This window comes from Dama dama, chromosome 33, assembly GCF_033118175.1.
Source record: "Dama dama isolate Ldn47 chromosome 33, ASM3311817v1, whole genome shotgun sequence".
NCBI lineage: Eukaryota > Metazoa > Chordata > Mammalia > Artiodactyla > Cervidae > Dama > Dama dama.
The window spans coordinates 24,175,124-24,196,933 of record NC_083713.1 but is presented as its reverse complement, the minus strand read 5'-3'; the positions used below and the strand labels follow the sequence as shown (position 1 = coordinate 24,196,933).

General features: G+C 33.7%; 1 protein-coding gene across 4 annotated transcripts in view; it reads right to left on the bottom strand.

Moving 5' to 3' along the window:
- Positions 1-4,263: 4,263 nt before the first annotated feature.
- LNPK (lunapark, ER junction formation factor) overlaps positions 4,264-21,810 on the bottom strand; it is a 95,058-nt gene continuing 77,511 nt past the window's right edge. For 2 of the 4 annotated variants that reach the window (XM_061135499.1, XM_061135501.1), the window contains 4 exons: positions 17,400-17,505; positions 15,901-15,971; positions 14,963-15,133; positions 4,264-7,485 (listed from right to left, as the gene is read on the bottom strand). In XM_061135499.1, coding sequence (XP_060991482.1) covers positions 7,253-7,485; positions 14,963-15,133; positions 15,901-15,971; positions 17,400-17,505 — 581 coding nt within the window. In that variant the 3' untranslated portion in view covers positions 4,264-7,252. Of the gene's footprint in view, positions 7,486-12,840; positions 12,862-13,359; positions 13,443-14,962; positions 15,134-15,900; positions 15,972-17,399; positions 17,506-21,810 lie in introns of those variants that run through there. The other 2 variants (XM_061135502.1, XM_061135503.1) reach the window with 2 other exon arrangements.

Here is a 21,810-nt window from a genome sequence, read left to right as displayed (position 1 = left end):
ATGAGAAACCCAAGAGCCTGAGTCTATTTCTTTCAGCCAAAAGAGGAAGAAAAAGCTCATAGGTAGTGAAAAGGACAGAACTTAGAGATCCTAGGTTTCAATTCCATTTACAATATCCATAAATTAAGTGATCTTGGGGAATTCATTTAATCCCTGCTTGACAGGATTCCAGCCCCTCACATGGCTGTGTGAGACTAATGAGAATGTATATGAGAGTATCCAGGGCACATGGCCTGACCAAGAACAGGTATTCCAAAAAAAAAAAAAATGTTCAATTCCCCACTTTCTTCATCCTTCAAAACCAAACTTAGGATAGAAATATTTATTTTCACAAAAATAAATTTTTCCCAGTTTTCCTAAATCAAGTGCCAGGGATCTGGTAAACGTCTTTGGCAGTTGAAAATTTGGCCTATTCTCATATAATCCTGGAATAAGAACTTAAACTAATTTATGAGGGAGATTTTGAGAACTCTTTTTAATCTTCTCAGAGTGCTTCCAGATTCTATCAATTTTGCTGCCAAAACAAAAAAAAAAAAAAACAAAAAGGAAGGCATAAATATTTTTTTAAAAAAGAGAAAAATGCATAAAACAGAAAATCTAGGTTTTAAAAAACATCAAATAATATAGAGCTATGAAAGTGGATAGTATTTTCTTTTCCTAAAACCCATGAGTAGTATAAATTAAACTACATATAAAAGGAGCTTTGGAGGGAAAAGAATAGGAAATTGAATGCAGTCTAAGTTTCACACAAAGGCACACTGATAAAGGTAACTGCAGGGACACGTACTCTCTAATAAATTAAATAATTTTTAAAGGCATTTTTAAATAGTATTAAAGTAGAAAATGAGACTAGTTTCCAAGGAGGAAAGAAATTAGGCTGATACAAATAGATAGTTTATGGATTGATACAAATTCTGTACTCATTAATAATTTTAATTCTTCACTTTATTTGTATTCTTATGGTTATATTCTAATAAATGTACTTTTCTATATTTATATGTTTATCAGGCTAAACTCAGAGCCTGAATCTGTGGGTATAAATCAAACACTTTAAAGAAGGTCACCAGCACACCTGTTAACCAGTCTCATCTGCTTCTGTTTTTCTGTGTGTGCATAATAAAGTCATCTGACCAAGTGACCATGAGGAGGACCGACTAGGGTTCCTGTTTTTTTTTTTCTAGCAGCTGTTCCTCGTTATCACTGACCATGTTACTGTATGATTATCTCAACTGCGTTTCACTGAGACAGAAACTGAAGCTCTAGTAGTGAACTATTTAAACAAAAACTCTTCATTGCTTTACTAATTTGATGGTGCTGTTCAGTTACTCAGTTGTGTCCAACTTTCTGCAACCCTATGGACTGTAGCACACCAGACTTCCCTGTCCTTCATTATCTCCCAAAGTGTGCTCAAACTCATGTCCATCGAGTCGGTGATGCCATCCAATCATCTCATCCTTTCTCATCGCCTTCTCCTCCTGCCTTCAATCTTTCCCAGTATCAGGATCTTTTCCAATGAAGTAGCTCTTCGCATCAGGTGGCCAAAGTATTGGAGCTTCAGCTTCAGCATCAGTCCTTCCAATGAATATTCAGGACTGATTTCCTTTAGAATTTACTGGTTTGATCTCCTTGCAGTCCAACGGACTCTCAAAAGTCTTCTCCAACACCACAGTTTTTAAAAAAATCAACTCTCTGGCACTCAGCCTTCCTTCTTTATAGTCCAACTCTCCCATCCACACATGACTTACTGGAAAAACCAGAGCTTTGACCAGATGGACCTTTGTTGGCAAAGTAATGTCTCTGCTTTTTAATATGCTGTCCAGGTTGGTCATAGCTTTTCTTCCAAGGAGCAAGCATCTTTTAGTTTCATGGCTGCAGTCACCATCTGCAGTGATTTTGGAGCCCAAGAAAATGAAGTCACCTGTCAGTTTCCATTTTTTTCCCCTCTATTTGCCATGAAGTGACAGGATCAGATGCCATGATCTATTTTTTGAATGTTGAGTTTGAAGCCAGCTTTTTCACTCTCCTCTTTCACTTTCACCAAGAGGCTCTTTAGTTCCTCTTTGCTTTCTGCTATGAGGGTGGTGTCATCTGCATATCTGAGGCTATTGGTATTCCTCCCGGCAATCTTGATTCCAGCCTGTGCTTCATCCAGCCCAGTGTTTCACATGATGTACTCTGCATATAAGTTAAATAACAAGGGTGACAATACACTAATTTGGTAGAGTCAATATATTTAGGTCTTTAATAATTCTAAAACAAGTCAAATTACAAACTGTAAGATTTGGCAGATCATCAATTCACAATCATCTCTCTTGGTCCGTCTTCATGTAAATACTTTTATTATTTTAATAGCCTAAGAGTTCATAAACTATATGTAAATCTCTTCTATAATTCTTACAGTGAATTCATGTTATACTAGATAATGACACCACATTATTTTCTTTCAATTTTCTAAAGCAGATCTGTCTCCATAATTGTCTCCAAATTGCTATAATTCCACAAATTATCCTCATTCTTTGACCCTTCCACTGATTTGAGTGCAATCCAACAGGCAATATTGTAGAGTAATACTATAAGGTAATATAAGGGAAAAAATAAGAAAAGAAGTTTTAAGATAGTTAAGTAGTTACTGTCAGCTGAAAATAGAAATAAACATGTTACATATTTTAAATACATAAACTCTTAACACCATAATGACTGGCAGTATAAAAATAGTGGTTCAATATAAAGCATCCTACACTAAGAGCTAAGATTCGAGTTTTGACTTGCTTAGGTGCTAACTCTCCCCATGACTTCATGTAAGACATTTAGTATTTCCAGCACTCAGCATACAATGTTTAATGAAAATCATTATATAATTAGAACCTCTCCCCTCACTACATGAAACGATAGCTCTTCAGATTCAGTTATGTTCAGCAAACAATAGTGATTGTGTGTCCAATGCATTGGGCTTCCCCAGTGGCTCAGACAGTAAAGAATATGCCTGTGATGCCGAAGACCCAGGTTTGATCCCTGGGTTGGGAAGAACCCCCCGAGAAGGGAACGGCTACCCACTCCAGTATTCTTGCCTGGTAATGAGAAAGACCAAGTACAAGAATAAAGAGCATAGCTTAATAATTAGCAAGATTTCTAAACTTGGATTCTGACTGGAACTATTTCAATTGAATCCAACAACTGAGTGTCCTCCTGTCTGTGCAAGTGGGAAGATATCCCAAGCAGAGAAAGAGCACCAGGAGACCGGGGGATTAGGGAAAAAACACTGCATTTCCAAACAGAGAAAACAGTATAGCTACATTAAAAGTGTGGGGGTACAGGGGCAGAGGAACAGTGGCAACAGTTGTAGTGAGAAATGCCAGAAGAAACTAGGAGCAAAGTTACACAGGCTTTGTAAGCCGTATGGGTAACTTTGGACCTCATTCTAAGAACAGTGAGGAATAATTAAAGGGTTTAAGCAATGGTAGGACACGATTTGTTTTCCAGTTATGAAAAGTCTTTCAGGCTGAAGTGGATAGAATAGACAGCCATGGACAAGACTGGAGACAAGGAAACCAGTTAAGAAACAGTTCTGAGACGAAGGAGGCCTGAATTAGAAGGCAGTACAACCGTAATAAGAAGTAAGACTTCTAAAGTCATTTGTGTGTATATGTGTTAGTTGCTCAGTTGTATCTGACTCTTTGCAACACCATGGACTGTAGCCCACCAGGCTGCTCCATCCATGGAATTCTCCAGACAAGAATACTGGAGTGGGTAGCCATTCTCTTCTCCAGGGAATTTTCCTGACCCAGGGATTGAACCTGGGTTTCCTGCATTACAGGCAGATTCTTTACGGTCTGAGCCACCTGAAGTCACTTGCCTGCATTCAAACCTCAGATTTTTCACTTATCCAGTTGCTTACTATCTATACATGTTTCCCTATCTATAATCCAGGGGGGAAAATCCTCACAGGGTTGTTGCCAAGGAACAAATAATACTCACACAACAGTTAGCATGTTGCTTGGTACATAGGAAGAATGCAAATGTTTACTATCATTAATGTAACATTAATGGGGATGGAGAAATTAGAATATAACCGAAAGATGCTTAGGAAACAGAAATTGACAGTTAGGGTACAGAAAAAGGGGAAAGGAAAGAGTGGACAAACTCTATAGTTTCTAGCTTGCATAGTAGCACTATTTGATAAGATAAGAAACACAGAAATTAAACTGAAACACAGAAACTTTTTGAAGGTTTTGAAGGAGAAAACAGTGTTCACTTTTTAATAAATTGATTGGGAGATTCCAGTAGGCAGGTGTATCTATCACTCTGAAGTGAAGGAAAGAGATCAAGGCTGAAGATCAGAGAATGAGAGAGACAGATGGTAATTAAGTCCATGGGGGTTGATGAGAGCCTTTAGAGAGAGAAGACATAGAGCAAAGAAATGCTGACAAGGTAGAAAGGTGAAACACCAACATGTAAATGATGGGCAGAGGAAGAGAAACCTGCAAAGGACACTGAGAGAAAAGGGGCAGAGGAATAAGAGAAAAATAGTGTCAGAACTTAAAAGCTAAAAGAAAAAAAGTGTTTCAAACTAAAGGGAGCACCCAAGAGTGTCAATGGAATAAGGTAAGAACTGAGTTTTTGCTGGATTTAGCAACAAAGCTATTCATTCACATAATAAATAATAAATGTGTCAAACATTGTGCCAGGCTCTGGAGATACAAAGGTAAATAAGACAGAACCTTGCAAACAAAGACTCTTAAGTCTTGAAGAAATACAGTAAACTAATATACAGACAAAATACTCACAGATTGTAATAACAGATAGAGTGACAGGATCGAATAAAAGGCAGAGACCAGCTTTAGGTACGGAGCTTGGGAGGGCATCTCTCTGAGGAAAGAACATTTAAACTGAGACCTAAGGTGGGAAAGGGTTTAGCTCAGTCAGAAAATTGAAAGACACCCTAAGGCTACAGCATAATGGTGGAAGAGAGATGGAGAGAAAAGCCAGACATGTTTGCAGATTATGCTCAGGGCATAGTGAGAAGTTTAGATGATGACCTGTTGAGCATTAGTAAGTAGGGAAGTGAAGGTTACTCTAGCTAACAGCACTGATTAGTTTGCTTTTCCTCATTTATACTAGTCTTAATAATCAGAAATAGGACATTATACCACTCCTCAACCATTAACTGTTTATTACAATATCAGAAGAAACTTTTCTATTTTAATAGGTACTACATGATTACAGCATGTTACCCGTTACATTAATTTACCTATTTTAACCTTCTTCCATAGATACTTCTGATATCTACTTAATTCTATCACTAAATTAAAATATAATTTAATTTGAGATTATCTGAGATTACTGAGATTAATCTGAGATTACTCATTTTTCAGAATTTGAATGTTTTATAACAAGAAGACTCCGCAAAGTGTTACTAAATTGTTATGGGCCAATAACACACACACCAAAAAAACTGATGGGCTTCATCAAAAAAGAAAAAAAGGAGACTATATTCTGTAGTATTATTATATTCCACAGTTTCAGGTTCCTATTTCCTTAATCTATGCATTTATATACATGTATATGATAAAGAAAACCTGATGCAGAAAACTTTGGCTTGATTCTGAACAGCCAAATTATATTTCATATTGTTTTTTCATTTCTTTATCTTCAAGAAGGAGAATTCAGAGCCCTTCCATATTTCACAAAGACATCAAGAGTATACAATGCTACCACTTAATATCTATTGTCAGACAGTCAGCTAGGCCCACTACATAAATTACTTTTTATTGTCCTCATACTCCAAAAAGTAGGTATTCTTTCAATTTTAAAATGAAAAAACATGACCTCAGTGAGGTCAGGTGACTTGCCCAAGACTGCAGAGCTAGCCCAATCCTATAATCTTAAAAACTCTCAGACCATTAACAGATTTGGGTTCCTTAAAAAACCCTATCATATATGAGATATTAAATCATAAAGATGAATTTTTAAATGATAACAAATGGTATTTTATTTAATTTTTAACAAACCATATATAACTTAGAAATACTTGCCATATACACCATTCCTATATATTCCTTCCTTTGGCATAACTTGATAGTTTTTTCTTAGTAATAGATAAAAAGAAGATAGAAAAGATAACAACAAGAATTACTATTCTGGGTCCAAAAAACTGACAGTTAATCCTTAATACACATATTAAGTCCAATGAACTACTAGTAATTAACTGCCTAATCTCACAAAACTATGTCTCTCAAAATTAAAAACTACAAATGGTCTAAGGTTTTCCTGAATCAAAAAAATCTAACCTCTGATTAGAACCTCTAAATGTCACTAATTCTCTGAACTTGAAAGGTAAAATTTGAAAAAAAGATCATAATTTTTCTCAGCATAATCTATACATTTACTGAATTGTGAGCTCTTCCTACTAAGACTTTTCAGGTAGCTATCTCATCATTGTCTGAAGAAGTCTAGATATTTAACAAAAAGAAACTGCTGCCAGATCATCTTTATTTTCCTTAACAAAATACACATAAGAGCACAAAATTCACTTATAATATCATTATTTTACAAATATAAATAATGTTCAAAATTCAAGTACAGTCAAATGCAGAGATATTTCCTATATGTTAATATGTAAACATAAGCTAATTATATACATCAGGTACCTCTGGCCCAGCTGCAAAATAAGAGACATCAAAAGTAACACTGCACTTGACTGTTCAACTGCATTCTTACTAAGAATTCACACAAATGCCTATATTGTTACTGTAGTAACTTTCATACCTCTTAATGTAAATGCCTAAATAGATATTTTACCCCCTGGCAAATATCTCAAGAGTTAAAATTCTATCCATTTTAATAAGGAAGTATTAAAAATCTTAATTGAGTTTCATTCCTTAAAACAAATGCTATTAGAACTTTTTCCTAACCAAAGTTCTTCCTATGCCAAATGTATTTACAGGTCACAAGTAGAAAACAAAACTTCTCTTATATTTGTTTACTTTTAGAACAGAAAAAAATACCTAAACGTTGCCTAAACAGTGTGGGTTTCTGTACATTCAAAAGGATTTTACTTTACTGACACCACGTGCTTTTACTTTTAATACCGAGTAGACATAACTTTGATATATGAAATAGCTAGGCAATCTGAAATTCAAACGATACCAAGCATGTCTTTGAAGGGGCAAAAAAAGAAAGCACCACCTAAAAAAGCAATAACTGACATCAGCAAGACTACAAATGTCCAGCTGAAGGCACACGGAAGCATCTACTACATTGTCAAAGATTCTCCACTTAGTCCAGGATCAGGAACAGCATCAGCTCTGGGAACTGTTGGCTTGTCCTCACTCACTGAGGTTTCCTCATTCTCGGTCTCTTGTTTCTCCTCTGGTTCCTCTATGCCAGATGCTTGTTCAATCACTGGGTTTGTCTGCTCCGTATCTGGTATTTTGCCATCTGTCTGTTCTGTACTATTATCTAGAACATCTTGTTCTTCTAAAGATTCTGAAAAGATAAAGAGTAAAGACTTTAGGAATAGCCAATAACTACTAAATAAGATAAGCACATGCAAACAGAGACTAAGAAACAGAAGAATAGTCTAACATTATCCTTAAAATATATCTTTTCAATGTACTTAAGTACATCATGCATGCATACTCAAGTCGCCAAGTCATGTAGATTCTTCTGCTATCCCATGGACTGTAGCTCACCAGACTCTTCTGTTCATGGGATCTTCCAGGCAAGAATACTGGAGTGGGTTGCCATGCCCTTCTCCAGGGGATATTCCCAACCCAAGGATCAAACCCACATCTCCTGCATTGGCAGGCAGATTCTTTACCACTGAGCCACTTTGGAAGCCTATCCCTATAGCATACCATATATGAAATGGTATGGAAAAATGGTAAGGAAAAAACAATTTGGGGGAAACATACCCCTAAACATAATTTTACCTAAAGCTCCATCGTTCACAAAATAAATGAACTTTCAGAACTTTCCTAAAGATGGATTTGAAAGCTGAATGTCCGAATACATCAAAATTCCAATAGAATTATGTATTATAAGACAACAGCCCAGCAAAAACAGCAAATGCACTAACTCCCAGATTATGTTTCCTGAAGGAACTAGCCTCTCTTGCATCCAGGCAACACTGTGACCAATGTGTAAATGTGTACCTTTGTATGTGTGCATGTGTGTGTATAGGTGGTATGATTTCCCACACTGATTTACATCTCTATTATCCATGACTGTGGGGGTCTGGATTCACCTTTTCCAAAGTCAAGACAAGTCTTCCTTCATCCCTGTGTAAGACAAGTCCTTGGGATTTAAACCTCTGGGTCAGAATATGCTACATACCTTGAATGCTAGGGAGAGACAGGGAAGAGTCTTTTGCCTCTGACTCCATTAGCAGAGGCCAAGTAAGGGCATTGGTTCCTAACCTGAAAGTTTACTCCCTTCAAACTCTCTTTTGAGTTTCATTAATCTCAAATCTCTTAATAATAATTTAATAATAATAACTTTAATTCTTCAAAGTTTAAAGAATAGGATAGGGAAGGAAATGACAGGAGCAGAGTTTTGGGCCACTCAATTTCCAAATCAAAGATAAACACCTAACTTTGAGGTGTTTCTTTGTTTTGTTTCTGTAATAGCAACTAATATTACTGCTAGGAGAAATATGGTTAAACTACATCAGCAAAGCAAATAAGGAGATTTTCATACCCTCACAGATGATCCCTTATAATACATTACAAATGCTATTGATTCAAAAATCTGGAGGACAGGCCAGTTTACACTAGTAAACTGTTCTAGTTTTGCTCCTTGTAGAATAGTAACCCACTCCAGTATTCTTGCTGGAGAATCCCATGGACAGAGGAATCAGGTGGGCTATAATCCACAGAGTCGCAAAGAGTTGGACACAACTAAAGCAACTTAGCACATAGTAAATGCCAGTATTTTGATAACAAAATTAATACTTTTTAAAGAAAATATGCACACCTGTTGACATGGAGGTTTTATAAATTCATGGTTTTATCATATCAGTTTTAATAAATACAAATTATTATATAACATACTCTATGTGGAGTTGAAAAGAATTTTTTAACTTATTTTTAAACAGATATTTTAGACTCTAGTTTATGGAATTAATTACAATCTCTTTCTCTCTTTTTATATATAGAACAAAAAGCCAAAACTGCATAGCTAGGGACATCCAAGTTAATGAGGTTTACTGTATGGAAAATTCATATGCTCACAAAAAGATGAGGAATGTTCACGTGTCACAAAAATGCTATTTTTACTGTAAAAGAAACACTGTGCACCACTTGAAATCTTACAAAAATCAAAAGTTGAAAAGCAGTAGGTCGAGTTGTGTTATATGAAGTTGTGTTATATCCAGTGGTCAAAGGAAAAGCAGAAAGTGAAATGAAACTCTATGGACATGTACAGACCATTTCTGCTACAAGGGCAAGCAAACTCTTCAGTGGATACCTTCAGGAGTCAATAAGTGAAAGTCACTCAGTCATGTCCAACCCTTTGCAGCCCCATGGAGAATACTGGAGTGGATAGTCCTTCCCTTCTCCAGGGGATCTTCCCAACCCAGGGATTGAACCCAGGTCTCCCGCATTGCAGGCAGATTCTTCACCAGCTGAGCCACAAGGGAAGTCAATAACCATTTGTAATTCTACCTTCACAGAATTTATCCAGGGTAGAATTTTAAGAGTCACGGTTTTCTACGACTCTCTGGCCATAGAGCAATACTTACTTGCCAAGAATTTTACAAGCTGTTATGATTTAGTAAACCCTCCAATAAAGTTACATGAAATGAAAAAAATAAAAAGCTCAGAACTCAGGACTCAACTCATCAATAAACATGCTTCAGTGAACATGGGCCCACAGAGTTTGTTATCTGTTTGACATATTAACTCAGTATTAAACAGTAGAGGTATCAAAGTTTATGATTTATCATATTAAAGCTTTGTAATGTAATTCTTTTCAGAAACAGACACATCCCCAGTCAAATACAATGCAAATTTAAAAATTCTGGGATCTTAAAGAAGCAGTTAATACAAAGAGAAAATTTTTTTTTAATGTCTATAGAGGTGAATTCTAAGAAATACCATGTGACTTCTATGAAAGTCAATTATTTTCATAATCAGAAAATAGCATTATATACAAAACTTGCTCATCAATACTGTATTTCAGAAAATATACAAGAGACTAAAAAATGGTGAAATGATGAATAGGGTTTGAAAACAAAAATGACTATTAATGACTACTTTTCTTCCCCCAGGTTAATCTGTAGAAAAGTAATATTAATAGCAGTTAATGCTATAAAAATTTGGTATGTGTCATGATATAATGCAGATATTAGCTAGTCTAAACAACATAGATTTTCAATGTATGGATGTCAATGTCATTTCGTGAGAGGTCATCCCAACAAGCTTTAAGTGAACTAGGTGCACAAGATTAACAGAGATTTAATTACATACCAGTTTAATAACTAAACCACAGAACTTTATAAAAAAGATTATTAAATATATTCCAAAAGTACTTACTTTATTTCTGTGGGAGGGTATCATTTGCCTATTCTAATAAAAACAGTAAATTTTTTCTGTGAAGCTGTAGTTTATATATAATAGCTTGGTGGTATAAAATTCATTACAGTAGATGTCAATATTTGGGCATAAAATACCAAAAGAGAAACCATATTTCATGTTCACACTAATTAAACAGGTCTACTCTCCCCTGTTCAGCACCAGCTTAAGACTAAAATTAATACAAGGTTACCCAAATGACCTAATTCCATCTGTAAGAAAATTTTTAAAATCACCTTTGACAACTGTAATGCCAAGAAAACAATCTATCACAATGTGATAAAACGAAAATGACCCATGGGATTTGTTCCTTACCTGATCCTTTCCCTTCTACTATCCTACCCCAATACTCTTGAGAGAAAAGCTTTTCCCACCAAATTATAACAATTGGCTTCTGGTTGTTTGGGTAAAACTTCAATTCACCTAGATAGCTCAACCTCATAAAACTGAATGTAACTGCATAATGAACACCACCACTGCCTCACCTATAAACCACAAACATGCAAATCATTTAAGAAGACCATCGTCCCTTTAGGTTTTTCTTCTAGCTCTTGAAACAATAATTCTCTAAAAAAATTAAAGAATAGTTAACAAAACAATTTCATACATCTCCAAAAGAAACACATAATTTCTGCAGCAAAATACATGATTCTATTTATATTATGTATTCCAAAACTCCTAATATTTTAGTAATTTAGATTCTTACTTCTTATTCCTTTTTACAATAAATTTAAAAAAATTTTGCCTTGCTAACACATCAGTACCTACTATATGTACAGACTATAAAACTTACCCAAAAGAAATTTGTTAAATTAAAATGGACAATTTGTCTCTAACTCAAAGATTTTAAAGTTTTTTTAAAGATTTTTCTGCCTTAAGAAAAACAGCCAACTTATATTCAAGGACTAAAGACATGAATTTCATCCCACAATGCAACTTAATGGCTCAATGACTAAAATTCAAATAAATGATAACCACCTATGAGAAAATAGCTCATTTTAAACATAAAAATGCTGTGTAATTATTTACCATGTGTGAACAAATCCATTAGATGAATCATTAGAATGTCATTATTGAGCAATAATGTAAAACTATTAGGTGAAGGTGTTTCAGAAAAGGAAATCAAAAGGCTAAAAGATCTCTATGTCTAAAACAAGCATGAAAAAAACATATTATAGGCAAGTTTACATCTTGGGTAAGCTATACATAGCTAAAAATAGACATGTTTTTCTGATCTGATACATAGAATTCAATAAAATCTACATTATCAAATAGTACAATTTCCTAAAGCACCTAGTAAGCAAAACTAAAAACAGAACTTTCCCTAGTTCAACGTAACCTAATGGTAACAGTACATTGCTTAAACAAAAGAAAGGGAAGAGCAAAAATCAGACTATCAAGATAAATTTTACCTTATATAAATTTTACTTGCTATTTTTGATAGTACTAAGTAGATGCCATGAGTTTTATTACTAGCAAGTTATTTCCAGTGAATAAAAGCTATATTCTACTAAAAGAATTACATAAAATCTAACTAAATATAACTGAACAATGAAAACAATATTAACATTTTTTAAACATGCTAACTCCAAATCACTATACTGGAATATTAACAGTGTAGTACCCTTGTACTCTAACTATTACCGTATCTAACAAAAAGAATGCTATGAATCAATTATTTTGAAAAACACATTTAAAAAAGAAGAAAAAGTGATAAACTGATTTTAACATGGCTTAGCAGACACTCAAATATTACTGTACTATTCATTTCACAATAAAAGAAACCAAGGAAACTAAAAACCAGCTCATTACTTTGGCATACCATATCTAGTATGCTCTTAGGATAAAGTGACAATCTTAATTTTTTTATTTTCTCTAATAGTTTATTACCAAAACATCTGTGTACATAGTTTTAGAAAAAATTTTAGGAATTCAAATGAGCAGTTAACAGGAGGAATTTCTTTTTTTTTTTTTTTTAACAGGAGGAATTTCTTTCTTCTAGCGTTCCTTCTTTGATGAAAACTTTCCAAGGTTTCATGTGTTGTTCCAAGAGTGATCCAAAAATTTCAAAAGCCTTATGCCTCATCCTAAATGCAAAATATTCCAGTAGAATGAAGACAAAATGTAAAGTCTTGCATCATAAATTGAAAAAAAGGATTTCTTGTATTAATTCTAGATTCACATAAACAGTTATGAATTATGCTTTGGAAAAAACATTCAGACGAAAGAAAGTTACCTTTTGGTTCCAGCTGTAAATTCAGTAATGCAATTTCAAGAAGCTGGTTCAACGCTTTAAAAAACATATAAAAATTAAAACAGGAAAGTTTTTCTTTCAGACACTAAGTTTTGTGTAATTTTTCTACACAAAAGTGTAGAAATCAGCAATCTAAGCTCTTAATCACATTGGCTGTCAACAGAGGGAGTAGCTGATTGAGATGATATGCTCCTTATTTCACAGTTCAATTTAATCATAAAGGTATGCCACCAGTGTTTAAATAAATGTAGCTTCATCTCTTCATCAGAAATATTTCCCGCCATTTACTAATGGAATCCAGCTTGAAATTGATAACGGTATATCACAGTGTTGAGACAAGAGTCTTGGAAAAAAATTTGTCTTCTGACAAACCAAAGAAGTAAAACGATGCTCGTAATAGCCATTTTGATGAATCCAAAGAATGAAGAAGTTGCTACTATAGTGACTATCTTAACCAAATGGAATTGTTGCTTCAGTGTCTAGCATTGTGGAGCTATCATACCTTGCCTCAATGTCTTCACCTATTAACGTTACCTTATTAGGGTTGAGTTTGAGCCAGTTAGACTTCATTCCGGAGGTTTCTGACAGAAAATGAGACATCTGGGGTATTGCTCCTCCTAGATTAGATGAGAAGGAAAGGTATAGCTGGGTGTGGTTTGATAACTTTGCATCTTGACCTTAGCAGAAGATACAAAGCATGGGACTCTATCAAGATATCTATTTTGTTGGCTGTTTTTTCTTTTTTTGTCCCAACTATTGGCTTTCAAATATTCACTTTAGCTTTCATAAGCAAAGTTACTCATGGCAGGGATTCCAATTTTTCCTCTAGGCATCTTCAGGTTGGAATTCTTTAATTTTCAGTTCCAAGAGGCTGCAATGGCAAGGCAGATGATTTGCATGTGACAGCATGCAGTTCAGAGCATGACTTAAGCAAAAGAAAAAAGTCTGACATTGTGTTTGGAGTTGATGTTGCAGACATGGAGAAGACAAATATAATGATTCAGCGTTGAAGTACACAGGCCTCTTGTCATGGCTATCTGTATTCAAATTCATTTTGATATTTGTTAGTAAGCCAAAAGCCAAGCCCAAGTCAACACACATATTTTAGGTTCATTCTTCAAAGTTTAAAAAAACAAATATAGTCAAATTCTCATACTAAACGTCAGATATGTGAAAATTCACTGCCTTGTATATTATTCTCAGTTAAAGCACTTTTTTCACTACTCAGTGATTTTATAAAGAAATCAAATATATGTAAATGATAACTTCTAGAAGTTAAAAGAATGAATACTGACTGCTACCTTAAACTATGTGAATGAAATTTCCCATATGGATTTATTTTTTTTCTGTATGGGTGAAGCACCAAAACATCAGGGACTGTGTCATAACTTTAGCAATCTTCATAATTCAGAGCTGCTTAACAAATAGTTCCTCACCCAATATTAATAACAAGAAATAGTTGGCAATTAATAGTCAGATCTTCCATCTCATCTTTTCCATTTTTTCATGAAACTTCCTCAGGAATTCCTAAAACAGAACTGAAAGATAAGTTCTAAAACTCAATGAATCCTGATAACTTCCATTCCTTTAAACAAAGGCATTCATCAGCAATATTAAATCCTGTGGACCTCGATAAATTGCCTATTTCAAAGGAACACCAGTCCTGTTAATATAGTCATCCAAAGAATATAAGGCTGATTTTTCAACTTCAGAGTTTCCTGTTTTCAAGTAACTTCTAGTCATAGAAATGGTAAGGCACAAACCTATATTTATCAGTGTTAACTACAATTATTATAAGAAATTGACCCTTATGAGTAGTGGCTTCTAAATTGTCTTAAATCTGCTTCATTTACATAAATTGAAAAACAATTCCATGAAAGTATTACTAGTTAAATCTCCCAACAGTTAATTAAAATGATAACTCCATAAGTAATATTTACCAAGCTATTTCTAGATCCTGCTTAACACAATATATATTTTAAAACTCAAACACATCATAGGAGCCCATAATATCAGAGCAATACCTGATATATGCATGCTGCAAAATCTGATCCATTTTTGTCTAAAACATTTATGCCTTTATTGTTGAAAGCAAACATTATCAAGAGACAAAACTTTTTAATTAACATATTCATACCTTCATTGATCTGGTCCTCTGATGAAATTACGCTTCCTGAGGGCAAGGCGCCAAGTGTACTTGAGCCTTCCAATGCCTGCCTCTTTTCAAAACTAAATTCTGGAAGTCTTGGAGCCTGGGGTCTGGTTTTTCTTGCAGGATTCAAGAAAAAACAGTAGGCACAACGAAAAGCTGTAGAGAATTAAAAAAACAAAATACCATTAACCAAAGAAACTTTAAGGACTAATCAAGTAACCCTCAAGGTTATTTTTACAAAGAACCTTTCAAAAGCCATTTATTCCTTGTGAAATAACACATAGTTTTAATAATATTATGGCAGGTGTTCTAACGAAAGTTTATTTTAAAGCATATTTTAAAATTATTATTAGAATTATAATATCAATTTAAAGCAGCAAAGATAATAAGTTACAGAGCAGGTTAACTAACAGCAAAATAATAATAATGATCTAAATGTATTACAGAGATTACATTTCTAGTCACCACTAGGTATCTTAAAAGCCAGAACTTTACTCATCTGCCCCCCAAAATGCTGCATGTTATATTTGAGAAGCATGATTAATTTAGTTCAATATTTTTAAACAGTAGCTGCACATGAAAATACTCTGAAGAGCTTTAAAAAAAATGCTGATGCCTGGGCCCCACCTCAGATCAACTAAAGCAGATTATTTGTAGGTGGAATCTGGGCATCACAATGTTTAAAAGCTCTCCAGGATAATTCTGATGCACAGTGAAAGTTTAAGAATAGCTAGCCTAGAAGTTGTATATTGTATGAAGAAAAAACCTGAGCTGTCTTTTCTACTTTGCTCTGTGTTCTATAATATGCCTGAACAACATATACACAGCGATACCTAAAACAAAATGGCATTACATGGGAATTGGCACAGAATGAAATATTTAAGAGTAAAATATTTAAAATCTAACTGCCAAATAATTCTTACCAATGTACTCAAATTCTTCTTTCAAAGCCATGCCATTGTGAGAAAAACACTGCTGACATATAAGAGCATACCTACAGCAAAAGGAAAAATGAACAGATCAGTTACAAATGCAGACAAAACAAGCAGGAGAAGCTACTTTAGCCATCACAGCTAAAGTACACAGTTAGATTACATAGCATTTAATGTAGCTAGATGTGCCATAACAGATATTACTTTGTAAACAATAAACAACACTCTGTATGACAACAGTCAAAATTTCAATTATTTTAAAATATTATATATCAAATTAAAAATAAACTAAGAAACAAATAGAATTTTCTTACTAAGTAAGCAGAAATGTATTTGATAACAGAACACTTAAATTTTAATGTTTCCTAACTTATATTCCTGGGGATGATAGACCCCAAATCTGTGGTCAGATAAAGAGTAGAAAAGATGAAGCCTCTTAGAGATTCACAAATGAGTATTATTAAAACCTCTGTAGTAAAGAAATTTATTTAATTTTGTTTAGTCCAGTCCAAAGGTTAATTTCTATATATCATGATTTCTTAGCTATCCCAGTTACACTTAAACATCTTCCACATTTTCTATTTATATACCCTTTCTGTTCTCCAAGTAAGTACTTAATAAATACCTGGCCCTATCAAACAACATTCTATCTGTTTTGAAGAACATATAATTTTTCACATTAACATCAAATTCTAGTTTCTTTATTAAGACCCAGAAGGATGGGATGGGGAGGGAGGCAGGAGCAGGGATCAGGATGGGGAACACATGTAAATCCATGGCTGATTCATGTCAATGTATGGCAAAAACCACTACAATATTGTAAAGTAATTAGCCTCCAACTAATAAAAATAAATGAAAAAAAAATACAATAATATTAACCAATAACCTTGTCAAATATCTATTCTTAAAATACCTTAAGAATTATTTAAAAGTCTATACTATGATGTTTGCTCTGTTCATATCATACTTATAATCCTAGAGTTATTATAAGGATCAATTAAAATAACTGGAGAAGCATTTTGGAACTGTAAGTGTCAAATACATGAAACTGTCCTCACTGTTATTAAAATTACCAGCATCATTAAGCCCAGTACTCACATCTATAAAACTCCATTTCTTATAACCTACCAACTTTTCACTATTTACAAACTCTTCAAGTTCAAAAGATGCAACAAAATGATTCAAATTCTCTAAAAATAATGTTATAGCAGGGTTATAACAGCAGTTACAATATTGTTTTGTTATATATAATATGTTTTAAAATATTTTATCCAAATACTTTATCTAATCTACTACTGAAAAATAACTGAGTATGTACTCTTTTGCAGGGCCATAAAATACTCCATTATGTTCTAAAGTCAGGAGACAAGAACCACAAAATCATAGAACATTTAGTACATGTGCACATGCGCGTACACACACACACATCCCCCGACTCTGACCAATAAACTTTCTTCATTTTCATTTAGCTACACCCTAGTAAACATTACCTGTTCTGCGGACCATCACCAACTAAATATTCAACAATTCTATCCAGAGCACCTCGTTCTCGAGGCAGAATGGGTCTTGCTAAAGGTGGACCCGGAGGATGAAGACCTAGTAAATATACACAAAATTTATATGTGTAAAATACATTTAAACTTCAATTCAGTTGCCAAGAACTACCTACGCTCATTAAGAGTTTTTAAATGATGTTAACAAAGCAAAAATGATATTATCATCTCTGTATTCAAATTTTCATTAAAAATACTACACTACAAAAATATATTTATATATGTGCTATATTAGAACCAGCAACATAATCTATTAAGGAATAAAACTATGTTGAGTTCTGTACAAATTAATTTTTTAAATGCTCAGACTCTTAAAAGTTTATGTAATAATAAACTAGGAGACTTACACTTTGTACCGTAATACAGTAATCAGAGTCAGATTTAATCTCCCACTTAAAACAACTAAAATACCATGTAAAATATATTATGCAATGGTTTTAGAGACACTGGATATCAAGTAATGTAGGATAAAGACCCCTGAGACACATAAAGCAAATAAGATGAGCCCTACAACTGCCCCAACTTATTGCCTGGAGAGTTTTCCAGATAGCAACTCAGGCAGAGTAAATCCAGGTGAAGTTCATTAGTCTCCCTGAGTTGAAGAGAGAAAGCTGGAATGCTGGAGAGGACAAGGCAGGCTGAGTTCACTGGGAACAGTACCAGAGAGGAGGGAATGCAGAAAGCCAGAACACCAAAGATATGCCCAGGATGCAAATGAGAAAAACCACCTGAGGACAGAGAAAGAACTGCCCCCAAAATACTAAAGGTACCAGTGCTCACATGGGGCCAAAAATATCACATGTTCCCACCAGCCAGGATGGAAAACTTCATAACTCACAGGTCACTGGGTAAATATTCAGAGAGGCCCTGTACAATAATTTAAAAATATCCTGTACCCAATATGGCAAAATTTACAATGTCTGACATCAGATAAAAAATTATTAGTCATGCAAATTGGCAAGAAAATAAAACCCATAATGAGAAGAATCAATCAAAAGTAACCCAGAAATGATGGAGATGATAGCATTAAGAGACAAACATATTAAAACACTTATTATGACTATATTCCATATGCTTGAGAATCTAGGCGAAAACTGTAATATGTTAAGCAGAGACATGAAAAGAATTTATAAAAGATCCAAACTGAACCTCTACAGATGAAATCTACAATGTCTTAGATTTAAAAATTCACAGATGAAATGAACAGCAGTTTTCACATTACAAAAAAATTAGTAAATCTGAAGACAGCAATAGAAGCCATGCAAAATGAAACACAAAGACTAAAAAGATTTTTAAATGAACAAATCTTCAGTGAGCTGTGTAATAACCTCAAGCATCTAGTATACACATAATTGGAGTTCAGAAGAAGAGAGGAAGAAAAATTGACTCAAAGAAATAATGCACAAAATTTCAAAACCTGATGAAAACTGTAAACATACAGACCCAAGAATATCAACAAACCCTAAGTACAAGAAACAATTTCGCACCAAGATACAGCATAATCAACCTTCTTAAAACCAGTGACAGAAAATCTTAAAAGCAGTCAGAAAAAGATACATTAGTACAGAGAAACAAAGATAACAATGACAGATTACTCATCAGGAAATAAGCAAGGGAGAAGACAATGAACAGTATCTTTAAAGTTCTGAAAGAAAAACTATTAAATTAGTGAAACTACCTGTATTAGTGAAGACATCTTTTAAAAATGAAGGCAAAATGAAGACTTTTTTCAGACATACAAAACTGAAAGAATTCATAACTAACAGAACTGTACTATAAGAAATGTTAAAAGAAATCCTTCACGCAGAAGGAAACTGACACCAGACAGAAAGCTGGATCACACAAAAGAAAGAGTACTTGAAATGGTTACCATGTGGGTAAATATATAAAACATTATTTATATTGCTTTAAAAAACAATTGATGGCTTAAAGAAAAAGTAATACAGGTTTCCCTTGCTATCCATAAGTTCCCATGAAAGCTTTCGTAAGCCAAAATGGCATAAAGTGAAGAAGCAATTACCTTAGGACACATCTTGCTAACGGATGCACAAAATAAATTGAGACAAAGCACAGATGCTCACAGACAAAGTTCAAAGCTATGGCGACTTGATGATGAGATGCTGAGTGTAGTTCCCAGGGAAGGAGCTTGGTGGTGCCACTCTTGCTGCTCAGGATGCACGCTGCCTCTACAACGGCTCGCTGCAAAACAAATGCTGAACGCTATTTTCGCTTTTCATCTTTTTTTCTAAAAGCGAAAACCTTCTTCTGATTCTTTCAATTAGTGGAAACAGGCACTAATGTAGGTCTTTCATAAAATCAAAGTGGTGTAAAGTGAACTTTCAAACTGCAGAGGATATCTGTAATTCCTTGTGGGGTTTATAACACATGTATAAGTAAAATGTATGACAACAATACCACAAAGGCCAAGGGGAGATAAACATTAAGAATATTGTAATTTGATTCTTGATCTGTATGAGAACTGGTGTGATACCATTTGACATGAGCTATGATAAATTAATGATACATACTGCAAACTCTAAAGTACCCACTAAAATAACAACAAAAAAGCACTTTAGCTAATAAGGCAACAACAAAAAAATTATTAAAAGCAATCACAAAAGATACTCAACCCACAAGAGGCAGAAAACAAGAAAGGTAGCAGAACAGATGGGACAAAGAGAAAACTAGCACAATAAAAGATTTAAACTCAAACCTAAACATACCAATCATTACATTAAATATAAGTGGCCTGAGCAGCCTCACTATAAGGTAAAGATTGTCAGAATGGATAAAAAAGCAAGACCCAACAAATGTTGCTTACAAAAGATCCATTTTAAATATAAAAACACAAACAGACTAAACGTAAATGATAGGGAAAACTACATAAATATGCTGACACTAATCAAAAGAAACCGAGAGCATCTGTATTAATAGCAATCAAAGTAGATTCTGGAGCAAAGAATATAAACAGGAATAAAAATGTAATTTCGTAATGACAAGGAGCCAATTCATCAAGAGGACATAATAATCCTAAACCTATGATGTATGTGCATTATAATAGAGTTTTCAAAACACATTATGCAAAAACTAAAAGTAATACAAAAAGAAGTAAGTACACAATTACAGCTGGAGATATCAACAGCATTCTCTCAAGCACTAACAGAATAAACAGCAAAAAATCATTAATGATGCATAATACTATCTACTTAACCAACTTGATGCAATCAACATTTATAGCCATTCTACCCAATAGGAACAAAACATATATTCTTTCCAAGTGAACGTAAAGCATATACCAAGATAAATGATAGTCTGAAACATAAACCAAATCTCAATACATTCAAGAAGATTCAATATTACAAAGTATGTTTTCTGACCACAACAGAATTAAACTAGAAATCAGCAACAAAAAGACATCAGGAAAATATCCAAATATTTGAAGACTCAATAATATATAACTAAATAATCCAAGCTTTAAAGAAAAATAAAGAAATTAGAAAGTATTTTTAACTGAAAGAACAAAAACACAAATCAAATTTATGATATGAAACTAAAACAATACTTAGAGGAAAATCTATAACACTAAACACCTATACTGCTAAACACCTACAAAAGAGGACAGATCTAAAATCCATGAATTCAGTTTCTACATTAAGAACCTAAAAGGAAAGAGCAAATGAAACCCAAAGTAAACAGAATAAATGAAATAATAAAGGTCAGAATGGAAATTAATAAAAATATACTGTAATAATAGAGAAAAGCTAGTTCTTTGAGAAGACCAAACTGATAAAGACAAAACTGATAAAGCTCTAGTCAGACTAATCAGGATAAAAAGGAAAGATACAAAATATTAACAATGAGAGGAATGACATAAATCCAGATAGTAAAGATATTAAAAGAATAATAAGGGTATATTATGAATAACTTTATGCCAATAAATTCTGTAAGTCAGGAGAAACAAATTCCTCAAAAGACTACCAAACTACCACAACTTCCTCAACAAGAAACAGAAACTTCAACTTGCTAAAATTTTGTTAAGAATTTTTGCATCTATATTTATAGGGATATTAGTCTGTAGTTTTCTTTTTTTAAAACAAGTTGAATGCCTTTTTAAAAAAGAAAAATCCTTCCACAAAGAAAACACCATGCCTAGCCACTTCAACCTGTAACATTTAAATTTATTACTAAGAAATAATACCAATTCTATACAAACTTGTCCATAAAACTAAAGACAAGAAAATGCTTTCTCATACTGAGGCCAACAATATTCTTATACCAAAACCAGACCAAAAAAATTACAAGAAAACAAATAAAGAAAACAGACAAAACAAAATTACAAGAAAAAAAC